Raw genomic sequence first — 20,953 nt, forward strand, 5'->3', positions numbered from 1 at the left:
GGCTAAGGTATTTTCTAAGATCGATTTATGATCTGGATATCATCAATTGAAGGCTAAGGTGAGTGATATACCTAAAACAGCTTTCAGAGCTCGTTATGGATATTACGAGTTTACAGTTATGCCGTTTCGATTGACAAATGCTCTGACAGTGTTTATTGATCTAACGAATCATGTATATCATCAGTATTTAGATCAATTTTTCATAGTCTTCATTGACAACATTTTGATATATTCTAACAGTAAAGATCAACATGAGGAACATCTTAGAATAGTTCTCAAAATATTGCGCAAGCAAAAGTTATGCGTCAAACTTAAAAAGTGTAATTTTGGCTTGAGCAAGTTGGATTCCTCGATCATGTAGTTACTGCCTGAGAAATTGAAGTAGATCCAGTAAAGGTGGAAACAGTAACTAATTGAAAGATACCAACTAATGCTAGTGAAGTTCAAAGTTTTCTAGGATTAGCTGTGTACTAACGAAGATTTATAGAAAGATTCTCCAAAATAGATGGGTCAATGACGCAATTGACAAGGAAAAGAGTAAAGTTTTAATGTATAGATAAGTGTGAGCAAAGTTTTCAGGAGCTAAAGCAACGATTAGTTACATCACCCGTGTTAACCATACATGAAGGCTCGAAAGGGTTTGTTATATATAGTGATGAATCTAAGCAAGGTTTGGGGATGTGTATTGATGCAATGTGGAAAAGTGATTACCTATGCATCAAGACAATCAAAACAACATGAGCAGAACTACCCAACGCATGATCTAGAACTTGCGGCGGTAGTTCATGCATTAAAAATATGGCCCCATTACCTATATGGAGGAAAGTGCGATATTTACACGGATCATAAGAGTCTCAAATATTTCTTTACACAGAAGGAATTGACTATGAGATAGAGACGATGGTTGGAGCTAGTAAATGATTATGATTGCACTATACATTACCATCCTGGTAAGGCTAATGTTGTTATCGATGCTCTAAATAGGAAGTCGATGGGACAGCCGGCATCATTACCTACTACTCAGATGGAGTTAATCAAAGACTTGAAAAATTTGCGAATCGAAGGGATTACCACACAAGAACAAGTCACCACTCGTTTAACAACTTTGGTGGTTCAACATACTCTTAGAGATCGGATCATAGATACCAGGGTAAAGACCCATTCTTGCAAAAGATCAAGAACGAGATTGGTACAAATAAGAGAAAGGATTTTGAAATAGCTTCTTATCAGTACTAATGTTTAAAGGAAGAATTTGTGTACCTAAGGATGAAGTTTTGAGGGAAGAGATATTGGAGAAGGCTCATTCCACCCTGTACACCGCACATCCTAGTGGTACAAAAATGTATCGAGACCTCGAGATATATTTTGGTGGAGGGATGTGAAAGGAAGTATAGAATCATTTATGGCAAAATGCATAGTATGCCAACAAGTTAAAGCAGAACATCAAAGTTCGACAAGGTTATTAAATCCATTAGACATACCTGAATGAAACTGTGAGAATATCGCCATGGACTTTGTGGTAGGATTTTCAAAGTCAGCAAGAGGACACAATGCTATATGGGTAATAATGGATCATTTAACAAAGATCGCTCATTTTCTTCCAGTAAAAATGACATTTAGTAAAGATCAGCTAGCGCGGTTGTAAATTAGAGAGATTGTAAGATTGCATGGTGTTCCCGTTTCCATTGTGTCTGATAAGGATCCGAGATTTACGTCAAAGTTTTGGAAAAGCTTACAAGGAGCTATGGGAACGAAATTGAATTTCAGTACGGCGTATCACCCTTAATCAGATTGTCAATCTGAAATGACCATTCAAATTTTGGAAGATATGTCAAGGGCCTGTGTTCTAGATCTAAGAGGTAGTTGGTAATCGTATCCACCTTTAGTGGAATTTGCATATAATAACAGTTTCTAAGCAATTATTGAAATGACATCGTATGAAGCTCTCTATTGTAGAAGATACAGATCACCTGTTCATGAGGATGAATTTGGAGAAAAAGAGTTTTGGGACCAGAGATCATTGAAAGAACAGTTGAAGTCATTGATAAGATCCGTACCAGGATAAAGATCGTGCAAGATAAACAAAAAGGCTATGCAGATACTAAGAGAAAAGATTTGGAATTTGAAGTTGGAGCGAGTTTTTCTAAAGGTGGCACCAATAAAGGGTATACTTAGATTCTGCAAGAAAGGCAAACTACAACCTTGTTATATCAGATCTAATAAGTGATGGAAAAGTCGGGAAAGTGGCTTATCGACTGGCTTTGCCGCTTGAAATATCAGCTGTTGACAATGTGTTTCATATATTAATGATACGAATGCATATGCTCCTGATCACGTGGTCAATTATCAATCATTGGAAGTACAAAAAGACTTATCTTATGAGGAATTATCGATTAAGATACTGGATCGAAAGGTACATAAAGTAAGGGACAAGGAGATTCAATTGGTTAAAGTGCAATGGAATAATCATGGAGTAGAAGAAACTACTTCAGAAAGAGAAGAAGAAGTCAAAGACAAATATCCGACACTCTCTGCCAATCCATAACGTAAATTTCGAGGACGAAATTTTGTATAAGGTGTGAGGAATGTAGAAGCCCGAGAAATAAAATGAAATTAGGCTATTATTTTGTGACGATCTTGCACCATGAGCCTAGCCCATTTAAGAAACGAGTTATGAAAGTTCAACCCATTTAAAATTATGAAAGCCCAAGCCATAAGTTAATTAAAAATCAAACAATTTAAGAGATTAATTTTAAGTAAATTTGATTACAAAGACTTAATGAATAATTGGGTTGTTTCAATAGTCATCTACATGGTATTTCATAGAGGCAACCAAGTTCGAATCACCATGTAGATTTTTTATAAAACCTTTTATATGAATTATTTTTTTACGGCTTAGAAACTCTTTAAATTCTTAGTTAAAGACCAAATTTAACAAATTTAATGAATATACAATCCCCCATTTAATTTTTCATTAAAAAGAAAGGTTGCAAGAAGAGGAATCACTTTTTCATTACACCTCTCATCAAATCCGAATTTGCTCTTATTTTCTCTCAAATATACTTCATGTCAAGTTAAGCCTAAGGATTAGTAAGGGTGTGAAGAAGAAATATTCTTTATACATTTGGTTATTTTATATCCAAGAAAATTCAAGATGAGTAGAGGTGCAAGTGTTTATTTCATTTTCAAATTATGATTTTTCGATAAATGCCTGAAAGAAATTGTACCTCCGGGTACGGTACTTTGGCACTACGACAGTTTGAATGATCATTTTCTGGCTCTACGTGTTATGATAATGCTATAGTAATTGGATTTTATCGAAAATCCATCTACGTGCGACGATATGAATTTAAAGTTCGAAATTTCTAATTTTATAGCGAAATGCACCGATGATTTCTAATGAGTTTCAAACTCATGGGTTAACTCCCTTCCTACAGGTTGAATGGATTTTCCTTGAAGTGTGGATGATAGTAAATGATGATGCGACATGCCATGGAGAAAGCCAATAACTTGAAAATTTTAATTAAATCATGAAATGTTTATGTTTATTATTATTATTATTTTTTTTGAATTTCTATGGACGTCATATGGAACTCTTCTAAGAATATTTCTTTATGAATAAATTATGTTTGAAAGTAGATATGTGTCATAGAAATAAATTTACAAATCACCGTTTACAAAAAATGTTAGTGATTTAAAGTTTTGCCGTCTCTTCAAAAATTTCAATTTTGGCTTCGTTTTAAAAAATTTAAAACTCTTTCGTTACTTGGCATATTTATACAAAGCTAGTAGTGTTGAATAGCCTCATAAGTTAATTACTGAATAAACTTGGAATCATGTTAATCCAATGTCGATGAGATTTTATGTCACTTAAGGTAAACTGCACTAGCTAGTGTTGTTGCTTTCCAGTTTCTAAAGGACTTCAAAATTCATAACTCGATCGTTACTTAGAATTTCTGGACGAACCCAATTGGATTTAATAGTATCTTGGATTAGCTATTGAATAAATTTGAAATCATGTGATTTTGATGTTTGTGAAATTTTATATGTAATTTTAAATGAATTGCACCAATTTACCTTTCAATCGAGTCGCTGCTAGGTTTTGAAAAATATTTTAATATATGATGCCGATAGAAACTAATTTTTTTGATAATGTTATATTATAAGGAATTTTCTACTTTACATTAAAATTTGGTGAAGTTTCGAGGCCGATACCAAAAATTTCACGTCAATAATCGTTACATAATACATGCATGGAACCCATTCTAAAATATTTTTGAAATTGTTTTCTTTTAGTATTGAATTATTTATAATAATAATTAAAAAAAAAAGAACAACATTCTTGAATTAAATTCTAAAATTTAATTTTTATACCTTCCAATAAAAATATAGTTAATTAATTTACAGCTAAAGTACAGTTAATTTAGTGACGTTTCGATCCATATGGGTCGGGACATTACAGAGAGTATCAAGGAAACAGATGGATTTTGTATCACCAAAAGTAATAAAATGATACCCTTTTCAAGAAATATCCTCTGCTAACAATCGGATCGAAGGATGTAACCCAAAAAATGTCCTCCATATGTAGTAGTGTAAGCACTAAAGGCCTATTACTAATTGACAGATACATTCCATATAAACATACAGCCAATCCAATATGATTATTCATAGAAAACATAATGGAGCATTGATGCATATCAGAGCATGCTGTTCAATGAATACAGACGAAAGGGACTTACTTAAGGATGCATGACATCACACACCGAATCCAATGATCATAATCCTCTGAGTTGACCCTGCAGCAATGCTTGTTTTGATCTGCTCAAGTCCAAAAGCTTGTATCCATTGTCACTGGATTTTGCTAACCAGTGCAATTTCGCCATGCTGCTCAAATAACTTTGAAATTTCATTTTGCTAATCCATATCAAAATCCAAGTACATTCTATAGGCATTCCGATCTGAAGAGTAGTAACCGTCTATCAGACTATCCACCTGAAAGCCAAGTTTCTTGTAAAGACTCATAGCTGGGCTTCTAGAGGGATCTACATGAAGTGATATGCGGTGAACATTTCTAGTCCTGCATTTCTGTATAGCTGCGTTAAGCAATGCTTCGCCATGGCCTCTTCTTCTATGGTTCTCTTTGACTGAATTAAGACAAGTAATGCCATCAGGTAAAAAGTCAAGTTCTACATTGCAATTTCAGAACATTCAACCACATCTGATGATTAGCAGGTTCTTCTGACCAACCTAAGAATGACAAGGAAAATTACAGGAAATATACCACTCATCAAACTATACCGCATTTCATAGTGTGTGACTAAGTTGGACAATTAGGAGCATTGCCACTGGAGATTGATCGAATACCCAAATGAGCTAAAGCTCGAGCCAGAGAACTAGTAAAGTTTTATTAGGTCTAGAGTGCATGTTCATCAAATAGAGGCTAACCACTTGTATTTATAGTCATAGAACTTACTCAGAAGCAGAATTTTATTTGCAATCGGTCTAGAGTCCTTCGAAAACTAAGTTGTGTAAAGCTTATAAAATAAAGGTGCACACTGGCTTCTCCTTTATTAGATAACCTTCTGCTTACAAGTTAGACAGATATTCTGGAAACAAGAACTACAATATATGTTGGTGATGTCAGGTTGGCACTGTTGAGTTAAGCACTTGGTGTGCTATAATAGGTTTCGTCCACTGCCTCTAGGATAGGTTTCACTTCAGGTCAGATTTCTAGACCCATCCTTATAAGCAACCGACGAAAACCTGATTATTCTATCAGACCAGTAGTAATGGTCATTGGTCTCCCACCATCTGACAACACTATCATGCTCGATGGTTTGGTTATTCAATTGTGCAGGTTGTTCTTTAAGGACTCGTCGTATTCTTGTTTGAATGCTACCAAGCATTCAAAGTGTCTTGCAAGCCTCAACACCAATAAATTGCACCAGGATATTGATAGACCCTCGATCATCTTTTCATATGCAAGAAGAAATAAGAGGGACAATGGGCTTAACAAAGAGGCAGTCCGGGCAGATGAGTGACCATGGGGCTGCAGCAATCTGTCGCTATTTTTCAGGGAAAAGGGTAGGGACATGGCAATAAATATAGGCATTTTATCGCTGGGTATGCAAAAATTGCTTGGCCGCTGACAGAATTACTTAAAAAGAATGGGTTTAGTTGGAGTGAAGCGGCTGGGACAGCTTTCGGTAATCTAAAAAGGGCCGGGACGGAGGTTCCAATACTTGCTTTGCCTGATTTCTTGCACGAGTTTGTGGTTGAGACCGATGCCTCAGGACATGGTTTGGGAGCGGTACTGATGCAGCAGAGGCATCTGATTGCTTCAACCAAATATTGCCAATAAGTGCACGGTGCAAGTCAATTATGAGCGAGAATTCATGGCTACCGTGTTCAACATACCATTACTTATTGGAGAGGCACTTTATTGTGCGCACAGATCAGCGAAGCCCAAAGTTCCTTCTTGAACATCTTGTTATGTTAGCGACGAACATTTGAAATGGTTGACCGAACTCTTAGGAAGTTTGAAATTCAATACCACCTCGGCCTTGAGAACAAGGCTGCAGATGCTCAGTCAAGAATGGTTCCAATGGTTAGTTTCTTCGCTGTCTCTCTTCCTAGTGTGCTGCAAACAGAGGACATAACGCAGGCAGTGGCTGCAGACATTGACATGCAGGAGATAATTGCAGGGTTACAAACAGGACAGGGGGCCAAGTTTGGTTAATCGTTGTTGGAAGGGATGTTTTATTATAAGGGCAGATTGGTGTTAAGAATTTCACAACACTGGAGTCCGCCATTCGGGTTTTTTTAAGACGTACAAAAGGGTAGCATAGTAGGTGTATTGGAATGGCGTGAAGAAGGAAGTTAGAGATTTGTTGCCTGCTGCAGAGTGTGCCAGCAAAATAAATACATGGCGTTATCACCCCAAGGTCTCCTAAAACCATTGCCTACACCGGACCATGTTTGAACTGACATATCGTTAGACTTCATTAAGGGGCTGCCAAAGTCAGAGGGGTGGAACACTATCCTGGTAGTAGTTGATAGGCCAAGTGTGGTCACTTCATCAGGTTGAAACATCCTTTTAATTCGCTTCAGGTGGCCAATGTTTTTAATCAAGAGGTTGTCCACCTGCACAGCATAAGCCAGTCAATGTGTCTGACACGGACCTGATCTTCATGAGTAAATTTTGGGAAGAACTTTTCAAGACACAGGGAACTACCCTTAAAAGGAGCATTGCATACCACTGATGGAGTATTATAAGGGATTTTATTTATTTAGTTTCTAATTTTAAATTGTTTTTTAGGAAATATTATTATGGTTTGATTTATTAGCTTTTATAATACTTTCTTACTTTGAATAATGTCCTTTGAAACCCTATATAAAGGGAGTTATGTGATGTAATCAAGACAACCTTGAATGGATAAAAAGTGATATATTTCTTCTCCAATTCTTCTCTATTCTCTTCTCTTCTTCCTCTTCTAGTTTTCCCTCCTTTCTCTTCTTTTCCTCCCTTTCCCCTTCTACAGTTCTCCCATAGCAACCAATATCAACCATCCACAAACGGATGGCTAAATGGAGGTGGTCAATCGATGCTTATAGACATACTTAAGATGCTTCGCCACAAGCAAACTACGGACATGGAGTCAATGGTTACCATGGGCTGAGTTTTGGTACATCACTTCATTTCACACCGCCACAAAAAATGCTCCTTTCCACACTGTTTATGTAACGCCACAAATTTTACTACTAGTTAAGATTTAAATTTAGGACTTAAGTGCGCTATTATTAAAATTTAACGATTTTATTGATTATTGGTATAGTCTAATGACCTTATTAGTTATTGATCAATAGTTTGAGGGCCCAAGTAGAAAGTTATTTTTCGAAGTTAGATGAAATCATGCATAAAACATATGTAAATATGCCAACTGATCTCAATTAAAGATGATTTATTGACCACATGTATTATTCACATCACATTTTAAGCCAATGTAATTATTTGACCACGTAAATAAAAAAAATTGGTTTAACCATGTGCATTATTTACGCCAAGCTTTAACCTAACTGAATTGATTTGACCACATGACTAAAGGTATTGATTTGACATTTTCATGACAATACACCATTTATGCATTGATCATGCCAAACATCTAGTAACTTCCTTTCACTTTTTTACACATGATCAAGAATTTTTACTATAAATAGGAGAAAAGACCCAACACTAAACTATCCCTCAAAAACTATTTACACACTCTCCCTCTCTACCTCTATAACTTTGTGTCTCCACTTTCTCTCGCTTGTCATTTTCATATTAAATTTAGTCGTACACTTATACAATCACACGTAAATAATCAACCCTAAAACGGCTCAAGGATCTCTTTCCAACAATAAATCATTTTATCATTTTGAATTGTCCAATGAAAAGGTAAGTTCTACTTTATGTTTAAGGTGGCTAATGTATATGCATATAATATTTCTACGGCTATATTATGTTTGGTCCATGTTACGTATATTTTATTAAGAATGGACTGGAATTTAGTAGCGCTATGCACGAGAATTTAGTATCATATAAGTTCAGTCTATTTTTCGTACCTCCATATGCAAGTTATGAATTTTTCGTAGAAATACAAATATGAATTCATTATCCACGCATGCTTATTGAGAATTATTCTCACGCAATTATGTCTCTACTTTTCAAATAATTGACAATTCGAGACGCTCAACAAAGAGATGGCTTATGGTGGCAAAATTTCAATAATAAAATTATTATGTTGTCAAACTATTATTATTTCATTTAATTTTAAATATTTTAAGATATTTCTCATCTTATGTTAATTTATTAAACTTATTACATTATTTGAATTTTGGTAAGTACTTTAATAATTTATATGATTGTGTTTAATATTCTTTAAATTAGTTTTAGTTTATGATTTAGTGACACTCGAATCATAAAGAAAAGCTTGAGATTTAAGGGGTTCACTTGTGACCCCCTCCTCCCCTTGAAGGCTTTTAGTTGAGCGTTACTCAAATCTTTTAACAAATCCTCAAGAATATGATTGTCATGGAAAAAAGGAATTACATCCTTGATTTGATCCCAAAATTGATTAGTTGTGTATAGACTAATTCCTTTCCTAATTTAATTGCTTAAATTCCGGCCATTAGGGCCTGCTATCACGGGGGAAAGATTATTGCCCATTTCTATGTATAGAATTAGTTTCCTAAATTAGTGATCATTGTAATCTATAAATTATACATTTTTATTAGAGAAATACAGTTAGAAATCATATTCTTATTCATCTATATGGTATCTGTAACGCTTCGAAAATTTTAGAATAAAAATGTATTTGTTTTATATGTTACATTTTTATATTTTGAAAAAAAAAAACGAGGACTAAACACTTTTTTTTTTATTTGGGTCAAAAATTAAAAAGTGATAAGAGTAATGATAAGTATATTAATATTATACCCGTTGGATTGCTTGTAATTAATCATATATTTTAGGCTCGAGAAAAATCGATTTGAGTAATTCAGCACCAAGATATTACATCTTGAAATAGAGATACACTGTCACACGTAATTGGAGTGTCCCATTTTGATTTTTGAAATTATAGGTTAGATAGTAGATAAGGTAGGTTCCTTTTTTAAATGATTTAGTTGCCTTGATTTTTGGAATTTGGTAAGCGTGGACTACCATGCGTTGTTTATATATAGAAAAGAAATAAATGTTGATTGTATGGAATACTGGGATTTAGACCGAACAAATACGACATATGTGCAAATTTTTGGCCTATTAAAAATTCATTTCTTTCCCATTCACACTTTAAATGCCATACATAGCATTATTCGTTTCTATACAATTCTTTTGACTCTGCCACGCGTATTTCGAAATTGAATAAAACACGTTATTATGTTAGATAGAAAAAAGTAGAAAAATTTGATAACCACCTTTTTTGGGAGTCTGTCCCATACATAAACGTAAATCACATTTAATTGAGGTAAACGTAAATGGTAAACTTTATTTAATTGGCATCATCATTTCAATTATACTAAATTTTGAAATTTTGATATGGACCCTATAAATACCCCCATTACGTCCAAATAATTCTCATCCAAGAAAAAAATATACATATACTTCAGCACAGTAATAGGCGGAAGTAAAAATCTGAAACGCGAATTTAGTATTGCCTTTTATATTCATTCGAGCTAACAACGTAGGATACTACGTGCAAATTGATCCATCCTTTCAATATTGTAATTTTTTTGACGTGATTTATCCCATGAAATGCTAAATGACTTCCGGGTCCCAATGAAATGAAATGAAATGAAATGTTAGATCGCCTTCGGGTTTTCTCAAATGTGTTAGAGCTTTCGATTGATTAGCGATTGCTCTTGATGAAATGATGGTATGAAATGTTATGAATTTATGTTTAAAAGTTATCGTATTGTTTGGACGCACGTATCCTACTGAGTATAATCACTCACTCCTTCAAATTTTAATATTTCAGGTCAGTACGATCGACATGGATGGTAGTGAGCGGTGTGCCGGCTGCCAAATAAAATCTTTAAGGAAATGTTTACGAATAAATTTGTCAAGAGTACTTGGTGTGTTTTCTTTGTTTCTATTAATGTTCTAAAGGTTATGACACTGTCTATTTTATTTAGTATTTAAGAGTTCAAATAAATGTAAGGGTTTTAAATTTCCAATTAAATATTTCCGCATCAAATATGTTTATGGAACGATATCGGTAACACCCCAAAATTTAAGTCAATAAAATTTGGGGCGTTACAGTATCAGAGCTTAGGAATTTTTCCTAAGATAGTCCTGTAGTTTTTTCCTCTTCTATGACTTCTATGTAGTCAATGGTTTGCCTTAGGCTGAGTATTGGTACAACACTTCATTTCACACAGCAAATAAATACACTACTTTTCAGATTGTTTACGAGCGTGCTCCACCCCCAGTGTTGAAATTCGAGAAAGGTACTTCAATCATGTCATCATCGGAACAATCATTATTAGCCAGAGATGAGGTACTACTAGAGCTGAAATTGCAGCTTACACGGGCTTAGCATAGAATGAGACAGCGGGCTGATTGGCATCGCCGTGACATTCAGCTCAAAGTAGGAGAATTTGTGTATCTCAAGCTCTGTCCCTACCGACAGAAATCTGTAGTACATCTCCGGTTGCCAAGTTGTCCTCACGGTATTTTGGACCGTTTGAAGTTGAGGCATGGGTTGGACAGGTTGCATATAAGTTTAAGCTACCATCTGAGGCTGCGATACACCCTGTGTTCATGTGTCGCAACTCCTTAGGGCAGTCGGGCTGTTCAGATGCTTCTCAACTTCCACCAAAACTCACTATAGAGGGACAATTACATGTGGAACCAGAGGCAGTGTTACAGGACACACCCAACTCTTCTAGCACAAAACGGGAAGTACTGATAAGGACCTTCCGACATTTGAAGCCACATGGGAACCCTTTGAGATGATCCGACAGCAATTTCTGGATTTCCACCTTGGGGGGTTGGGGAGGGGGGAGGTAATGATAGGCCCCCGATAAAGTTCACCTACGTGAGACGAAAGAAAGGGCAGTGCACTGGGAGCATGGAGGCAAACAAGGCAGCAACTAGTTCAGTTCTAGTTAGTAGAGTACAAGTGCTTTGAGAAAGAGTCCTTTGTAAGAGAGGGGAATAAATGTATTGGAGAAAATTCGGAGGAGTCATTCATGTTCTTTTGGTTGAGTCAATTGGAGAGTCCAAGCCTCTCAAACGCCTTGGAGTTGTTCCAATTCTATTATGGATATTCAATAAAATTTCAATTCATCTTTGGTCCCATATCGTTGTCTTACAAACACATTGATTAATTCCAATTACATAAACTCTGTTAGCAGCTTATAATCTCCATTTTTGTGTTGGTCAAGGTTGGATTCCGTCGAGAGCTCTGCAGAGCCGGCTAGAGCAATGAAGCTTAGTTCAGGTACTTATCAGCATACCATCAAAATGTGAAGCGCTTTAATATTTTATATAATTGTGTTGAATATTCTTTAAATTAGTTTTAGTATATGATTTAGTGACATTCGAATTGTTAAGGATTCAAGTCGCCACAGTTTACGGTAGGGAACCACCACAAGTTCTTTCCTTTGAGAAGGGCATTACAGTCATCTCTTCAGTGCAGCAATCGTTAGTGAATCGGGATGAAATCCTTCAGTACTTGAAAGTGCAGCTAAACCACGCACAGCAATGGATGAAGCGTATAGCAAACAAGCATCGCTCTGATATTCAGTTGGGGTTGGTGAATTGGTCTATCTTAAATTACGTCTTTACCATCAAAAGTTGGTGGTTTATAAAGCATTAGTAAAACTCTATTCCATATACTACAGACCCTTCAAAGTTGAAGCTAAAGTTGGGCGGGAGGCTCGTAAATTAAAACTCTCGGCTAAGGTGTCCATACACCCATTGTTTCACGTATCGCAACACCGTAAAGCTATAGGTGCGGTCCAAACTACCTGTGAATTTCCACCACAACTGTCGCAGATAATCAGTTAAATGTGGAGCTAGAGGCGTTGTTACAGTTTAGGCCTAACATTGCGAGCTCAACGGGCCGGAAGTGCTGATAAAATGGAAGGATTGTCTAGCTTTTGAAGCCATTTGGGAACCGGTTGACAGAATCCGCCAGTAGTTTCCAGATTTCCACCTTGAGGACAAGGTGGAACTCGGTGGGGAAGTAATGATAGACCCCCGATCATGTCCGCGTATGCGAGAAGAAATAATAGGGAAAATGGGCTTAAAAAAGAGGCAATCAAGGCAGATGAGTGACCATGGGCAGTTGCAATCCGTTATTATTTTTCAATTTGAAGTCTGTTATCTTTTTTTTTTTTTTTTGGGGGGGGTGTCATTAGATGTCAATAAATATGAAGGGGAGGGGAATTAGTTTTTCATTCAAGCAAGTAGTGAGAATAGTGAGGAGAGCCAGGCCCTCTCGAATGCCTTGGATTATCTCATTTCTGTTTTCCATTTCAATTGAATAAATCATCCAGTTCTCTATCATATTCTGCCACTTCTACTACACTGCTTCATCATATTACATCTTCCTCTGATAGCAGCTACTCCTATACTAAATTCACATCTGTAATTGAGCAGGATCTCAATTACCAGTAGCAACCAGTGGAAAGGGTAGCAATTCACAGCCACAGTTCAGGGTCCTATCATATATATGCATCAGCTCATTCCAACAAGTGATTGATCTTGTCCTCCATTTCTTCTACCTCCTCTTTGGCATTCTCATCATCTGATGAGTATTATTGAGGTCTTGCACATAATCACATCTAATACTTCTGTCATGGCTTATCTAGTTGGGCTTGTATTGCTAGTGGGCTTTCCCAAAGCCCTTTACTTTTAGGTTTGTTTTATTCTATATACGTTTGTATCTCTTCATTGGGAAAGAGAGATGAATGTTGAATTGGACAGTGGCTTGCTACCGTCCATTTCTCGTCTTCCTCTTCTCTGATTTTCTTCTTCTTCTACTTCTCTGTCTACTGCTGCTGTGTTTCTTCTTCTCGGTTCTTCCTCTCTTCTTCTTGCTCTTAATCTGTTCTCCATGTCTATTTCCTTTTACTCTGCTGGTCTATCTCTTTCTCTTTATAATTATCTTTTACTTGTAATTTCCTACACTGTAATAGAATTGTCTATTAATGAGATGAAAAGCAGTTGGTATTGTAAGTTATTTTAGATTTTGTTCTTAAATTTAGGTAATTACAATTTATATTCTGTATCTTAAGTTTATAGTTGCTGGTTATTGGTTGAGTTGGTTGAAAACTGAGCTCCAACCATAACAACTTCATGCGACTCCATCCAGGTGCAAAATGTGCGTTGCAGGTCCTATGGTCTCCCTTCCTGTGTTTATGACTAGGTCTTGAGATCTTAAGCCATTCGGGCTGTAGTAGGTCATCCCACACCATCTTCACAAAGAGAGGTGCCAATTTGGCTATTAGATCATTCCTATGTTCTAATAGTGTAGCTTCTCCTACTACAAGAGCAAGCTCGTCCTGGTTGTTAGGTTGATGAAGGCGAGCTTTTGAAGGCTTCTCTATCCACCGCCCACGGCTACTTACCCCTTCATTACCCAAAGAAACGCCCAAAAAACTGCAGTTATGTAAACAAATTAAAAGTCCTCCCCCGCACATGCACACACCCCGGTACTGTTCTGCATATTGCTTTCCCCATTAAAATATTACACAAGAAAATAAACCAAATATAAAAATTATGCCTAAAGAGGTTAAAAAAATGTAAGAATGAGAGTAAAAGCATTTAAAATTGAACCTGCTAGTTTTGTAATTGAAGCAAAGAGTGAGGAGGGCCAAGAATACATGACATATCCCGCAATTTCACCTCCAATTTCAGAGTAAAGCAAGCCACAGTTCTTCTTTCTGAGCTCTTCTTCGAATGTTTTTGCAAGCGATTCATGTTTTGGGAAGATCTTTTTCTCTATTCTTACTATTTCCCCCAACATTTTTGGCCAATTGGCCGAATTCCTGTGCAATTCCACTATTTCCCAATTTGCCATGCGACGGCTCCAGACTGCTACAGAGCAAATGAAATTCTACAAAACCAGGAATGTGAAAGAAATTGAAAGCCCCAATCGTACTTCTGGCCCTATCTCCCCACGATTAAGGTAATTACATCTGCAGTAACTTAACTTTCTGAAAAATCTTAATTGGGTCATTAAACTTTAATTTATCTTAATTTAATTACAGCATTTCAATTTAATTTCAAATTGGGTCACTGTCCCAGCTAAAATTTTGATGGATTTTAAAAAATCATAAATCTTATGAATTTTGTAAGTTTGAATAGATATCCACAAAATTCATAAAGAATTTCATTAAAAATAGTGAAATTTTTTTTAAAAAAAAATTGTTATATGTGTTTTTAAATTTGAAATTCATTCAAATTTTTTTAGTAATTTTTCAGGATAACTAAATTTTGGAAAATTTCATTAAAATTCATTAAAATTTCAATTACGATACTTAAATTTTAATGAATTTCGTTAAATCTATTAAATTTTAAATTGGGAATTTCTAAATTTATAAAGGACTTTTAAAATCCATCAAAATTTTAGTTGATGATAACCCGTTAATTTTGCCCTCGTTTGGCCCCCATTTTTGTCAAATTTTAATGGTTGGAATGGTATTTTTTTTTTAAAATGTGATTGAAAAAGAATGAAAAGTGTTTGATTTACTTGTAATATTATTTTATGGAAAATTGTGTGGTCGAAAATAAGAGAGAGAAAAAGAATGAGAATGAGAATGGTGGTCAAACGGGACTTAATGCCGATTAGTAGAATATCAATTAATATGACTGTTAACCAACTAGTAATTTTTTCAGTGAAAGTAAATTAAAGTTTATTGATCCAATTAAGGAAAACTAACATTAGTAACCCAATTGAAATATAGGTAAGAGTTTACTGCAAATGAAATTTACCCCAATCATGCTAATTCTACAACTAGTCAAATCAATGGCCAGATCTTTACGATAAATACTTCAACCGTAAAGAATTACTACGATAGGACGGTCATATCTCCACGTGATGCAACCGTCCAATGTCGAGACACCACCTCGGTAGATGGCCTACATATCTTGGTGTGTGGTGGGCCACCCTTTCAAGGTGGCCCTTCCTTACAGGACGGTCGCACCATGTACTACCAAAGTATTTCTCAATTTTTATCCCTCACACATTGTCAAACTAATAGTACAAATTCATTATACACCTAACTTAATTTCAATTATGGTGTTCTCTATTTAAGCTGTTCTCTATTTAAGCTTCAGTTGTATTAAATTTCTATTGTGGTTTTGAATTGATTTTCCGATTCCTGATTATTTCAAGGATTATTTGTAAATTGTGAAGAGAGTGTACAATAGGAATCATGAATTGGAGGTAGAGATACTCTCATGGTTCGTGAAATCTCCATATGAATTTATTGCTCGATTAACGCGTTTGAATGTGTAGTAATTTACATTGAGGTATATTTAGTTATTATATTCAAGTATATTTGATTTATTTGAGAGAAACTACAAAACATCTTGGATAAATTAGGTATCAAAATGAGAGGCGAAGATAAAACAAAAAGACTACGACAAAGTTAAATCAACAATTTAATTCAGTATGCACGAGATTCATGGGGTGGTTTTTACTTCTTATTGTATTGCTTTTCGGGATATGTACACTTACGTTTTTCATGAACAATGTTCCACCTAAGTTTCCTTTGAATGATGTACGTGTGACATGCAGAGTTAACTCAGAGTTAGAGGACAAAATTTAACCATGCAAAATTATTTCGCACGTGAAATATAATAATATCAATTTTCTATAGTTTATTAAATTGTTATTAACGAGTTATACTTATAAAAACACCATATAATAACTTTATTTTCAATTTAATCAAATGCATTATTTTAATATAAACAATGTCGTATAATGACCTCAAATAACGGTAAAACATAATAATACCATCTTCTTCTTTTTTTAATAATTTTAGTTCTCAGCGAGGGCCTCACCTTCGTCGACTTCGGCCTTCAACCAAGTTTGCGAATGTCGTGCATCCTTCATCATGCAACATAACATAGTCCAGCAACTACACCACAAACTTAAAAGCCCGTACATTAAATGAATAACTATATATGGGATTCGAGCACTATTGAACTATACTATTTTTCTTCATGAAAACATAAGCAACTTTAATCGAATAAATAACACCTCACTCTAACAGCTATTGTCGTCACCTTATCCAGCCAAGTAGGTCAAGTTTGTATCTTTGGTATGTGATTTATGTAACAATTCTCTACCGTCGTTGCCTTATCATGTCAATTAGGTCAAGCCTAAACCCTTTGTCAGATTTGTGGACAACAAAATGGTATTAGCATACAATGGTTATGATTGATTGACACCTTCAACAAGTGGCCATCCACACAGAAGAGGCTACATACAATTTCCTCCATCCTACTGCCAACAATCATCCTAAAACTCACACAATGTGCTATTTCAAAGATAATACAAGTTAAGAATCACAAACTACAACTTTGATATTATTATCACGGAATCCCCCAAAATTGACCCCCTTTTACACTGGAGACTTGCATCTAAAGCCCCTTCTAAACTCTTCTACTTATTACTCCAACTTGACTGTCGGTGTGCACTCGACCTACTCCACCAACATCGGATTGCTAATAGTTTGTACAAGTGTGCAAGAATCAAGTTCGTGTGGACGTGAAAGACATTGGAATCTATTGACCATGTCAGAGATACAAAATTCGAAGTCAATAATAAATATCACTTTTTGGAGATGAGGTACCAATCTTTAGATGTAACAATGTTGCATAAAAGCGCAAGCAATTTGGAATCTAAAATAAAAAAGAGGAACAAAGAAATCGCATCATCTCAAGAAAAAACAATGGTAGGATTCTATAATGGTTGCGTTGGTAGGAATTTCAAATGAATACACGATGTCAATTGCACGTCCAAACAGACTACCAAGGCATGACTCCGACCATAAATGTGTGAAATATTGACAATCAAACGAACCCTAAGTTTTACTCAAATATATTATTCTACCGTAATATTGTTTTTACTGTTCAGGAGAAATCAAATTGAAGCTCGACAGCGCCTTCCTTAATTATTGTGAATTCGCTATGTTCTTCTTCCTGTGATTTTAACAATAAAATCTATAAAGAACTCAACAAAAAAAGACACATAAGATTGAACTACACTATTTTGTAAGAGCTAAAATTAATGTATCATTAGTTAAATTAATATAGCTTTATAAATATTAAAAAATTGAATTATAGTATGAAACACAAGAAACGATCAGAATTGAATGGAACCGAATCCGTAAGGTTCCATAATTAAATTTGAACTCAACTGTTCTACTTACTAAATACCCGAAAATTTTGGATTAGAACCGAATCAGACTATGCCCATCCCTAGAACAGACACTCTTAAGACAAGAAGCAATGCCATCTGCATTTCAGGAAGCCTTAATAAATAAATAAATAAATAAATTGTAATAATGTAGCTGTTCTTCAAGAGACATACAGAGTCCATTTGGTGTGCCCAAAATATCTTAAGCACACTTAAATATAGGCTAAGATCTAACCATATGGCAGTCGTGTACTCCGCCAAACGGTATACGGGCAAAAGGAGGTTGGGGATAAAAATCTGATTTGTAACATATGCCCCCAACCAGATAAACATACTTGAAAAGAGTGAACTCTTCAGATACAAATATGCATTCTAGCATAACAGTGCAATCCATCTGTGATAAGCTATTCAGTAAAAAGCAATAATGGATCAAGAAACAGTTGATCTATTTGTACATAACACTAACGTATTCCCCAGTCAGATAAACTTGCTTGAAAAGAGTTTAAACTCTTTGGCAAAAAAAGTTGCATTCTAGCATATAACGGTGCAATCCATCTCAAATAAACTTGTATCTATCTGCAATAAGCTATTCAATATAAACCAGCAATAGATCAACAACAATTCAATTTTATTTGTGCCAAACACTAGCATATGCATGGGTCAGGGAATATACAGAAAATTCATCGACAAAGGTCAACTGTTTCTACACATATACAACTCAATGAAGTACCTCATTGTTTTCAGAATCACAGCATTTACACCACAATACATGCAAGGTTATGAGTTCTACATGTCAATGTCGTTAGTTAACTGAAGCCTTCAAAATCTCAGCAACCAGGAGCCTGAATTTAGTCATTGGCACGATAGAAGCGTAGCAATTTGAGTGAAACTACATTCTCCTGGAAAAAAAGCAAGCGAATGAAAATTAGTAACATCCATGAAGGTTTTTCACCCTCGTAAAACATCAGATGTATTCATTTCCCAAAAACAGAATAGAGAAAAAAATTTCAATCATCGTAACTATCTTCTTCAGGATAAAGTTGATCTAAAACTAGGTCAGCTTTACCTGACACATATCCTCATATTGAGGAGGGAAATGTAAGCCCATTGAGCAATTCTGCAACACCTCGGGATACTTCATCCATGCTTTATGGGCATCATTTAGTTTGATCTTATACTTAAACATCTGAAATGAAAGAGGAGTCTTTAGCATAAAATGACACCTAATCCCTTAGAACTAAGAAGACTAACTTCTTTCTGCTAGGTGCACCGCTCCAAACCTTCTTTCCTCAACGTTTCAGGAAACAAAGATAAAATTACAATATGTAAAGAGAAAAGACTAATATTGACAAAAGGGAACATCCATTCAAACTAACTGCAATGAAGCGAAGGTTTGGGATAAGAAAATCAAACACCAGCCAAAATTACAAACCTCAGAAAGTGGTACAGTTGGTTTCTCCCGCTCCTCCCCATTGATGTATAAACCAGTGCCCTGGCATTCTGGGCAGAAAACAGAGTATATTTGCTTGCTTGTTGCTTTTGCCTCATCTTTCTTCCCCATTTCACCATCCTTGGCTCTAACCCTTCTCCGGGATTTTCCTTTCGCTTTAGGAGCAACTGACTGATTTACATAAATTTCATTCTCACACAGAAGTATCCAGTGAATGAGGCAGGATATATGGAAAACGTGAAAAGCCTACAGAAACACAATTATAAGAGCTTATAAACACAATTTTAAAAGCTTGTATATATAATAGCAACGAAGAAAGATATTTGGAATATTCATACTGAAAAAGATATTTGGAATATTCAAACTGAAACACTATCTGCAGTAAGTTCTAGGAGTTATACCCCAGTCAAATTTCTACTACTACAGACAAGTCTTCCAGTTTTCCTGTTCAAAAGCGCAGCCACATCTTTACTTGGCAGCATCTTCTGTTGGCAGATATCGCATAACCTCTCAGAAGCAATGGTATGCTGTCTTCTCAATGCTTTCCTAATGGATTTGCTCACAATAATTGTTGATTGCACCAGCTGATCATCATTCCCAGCTAACAGTAATTTTGAGTTTGGATTATCTAAAGATTGAGACTCTTCCCCATAATAGTCATTTTGGTTACTTAAAGCCTCACTGATGTCCTCTGGATCAGAAAATGACTTCCTCTTCTTGCTCCTAGAACTGCCACTGTACTCACCCTCTGAATTAAGACGAGAGGGAAGCAAATATCTAATGTCACCAAGTAAAGCCTTTCGACCTAAATTGTAATTATAAGCAAAGGCAACAACAGCAAAGTCATGCTCTGGAACCAAGTAAGTATCCTCTTTGGCAGAATCCTTGTTCACCAGCCATTCACACCATATTCTACGAATTTCATTAGAAACCACATCCTTCTCACAAATCCTAGCAGCAATTCGTCCAACACCCATCTGCCTCACAACCAAGTCAGATACCTCTTCTTTCTGCAGCACACCTGGAATAACCAGATCAGAACCATTTCCATTCAGATGCTGATCATGGGAGCTGTCATCACAACCCATAACATCCTCAACAACTTGTGAAATATCATTAGGTCCCAAGTGATCACAACAACTAACAAGGTTATTCTCATCTACATGGTGGGTGTCTAACAACTTAAATCTCTCGGAAGTCGAAACAGGTAAACTCTTATCTTGATCTGATGAATCATCGTGGAAGAAAAACACGCCATCATTGAATGGCCAAGGATTTGGTTTTAATAATGTAGCTTTTGCAGCAGCAAGCCTTTCAGAATGTAGGTTACCTTTCAAGTGATTGAACAATATTGAATCACTATAGCATGGGGCAAGACACAAAGTACAGAAGAATATCAACTTCTTTCCATCTTCCCTGAGCTCAACATAGACGTGCCCTTTTGATCTCACATTCCTCAGAGTCGTCCTCACCAACTGTTCTTTCAAACTACCAGCATTCATCTTCGGAAACCCTAATTCCCTCCCTCCCACCATTCAAATCAATAACAATTTCTCTTACTCAGGAAGTTATGATAGTCAAATGA

The 20,953-nt window shown here is 35.7% G+C and overlaps 2 protein-coding genes across 2 annotated transcripts; both read right to left on the reverse strand.

Annotated features, from left to right (window-relative positions):
* Positions 1–4,463: 4,463 nt before the first annotated feature.
* LOC111412041 (putative ribosomal-protein-alanine acetyltransferase) lies at positions 4,464–14,635 on the reverse strand. Its single transcript, XM_023042778.1, has 2 exons — positions 14,327–14,635; positions 4,464–5,144 (listed from the first exon to the last, which is right to left on the reverse strand). The coding sequence occupies exons 1-2, from the start codon at positions 14,568–14,570 to the stop codon at positions 4,915–4,917; spliced, it is 474 nt and encodes a 157-aa protein (XP_022898546.1). The 5' UTR covers positions 14,571–14,635; the 3' UTR covers positions 4,464–4,914.
* Positions 14,636–18,525: 3,890 nt separating this feature from the next.
* LOC111412042 lies at positions 18,526–20,947 on the reverse strand. Its single transcript, XM_023042779.1, has 4 exons — positions 19,770–20,947; positions 19,351–19,614; positions 18,985–19,104; positions 18,526–18,817 (listed from the first exon to the last, which is right to left on the reverse strand). The coding sequence occupies exons 1-4, from the start codon at positions 20,901–20,903 to the stop codon at positions 18,767–18,769; spliced, it is 1,569 nt and encodes a 522-aa protein (XP_022898547.1). The 5' UTR covers positions 20,904–20,947; the 3' UTR covers positions 18,526–18,766.
* Positions 20,948–20,953: the final 6 nt, after the last annotated feature.

Source organism: Olea europaea, chromosome 16 (genome assembly GCF_002742605.1).
Source record: "Olea europaea var. sylvestris chromosome 16, O_europaea_v1, whole genome shotgun sequence".
Lineage (NCBI taxonomy): Eukaryota > Viridiplantae > Streptophyta > Magnoliopsida > Lamiales > Oleaceae > Olea > Olea europaea.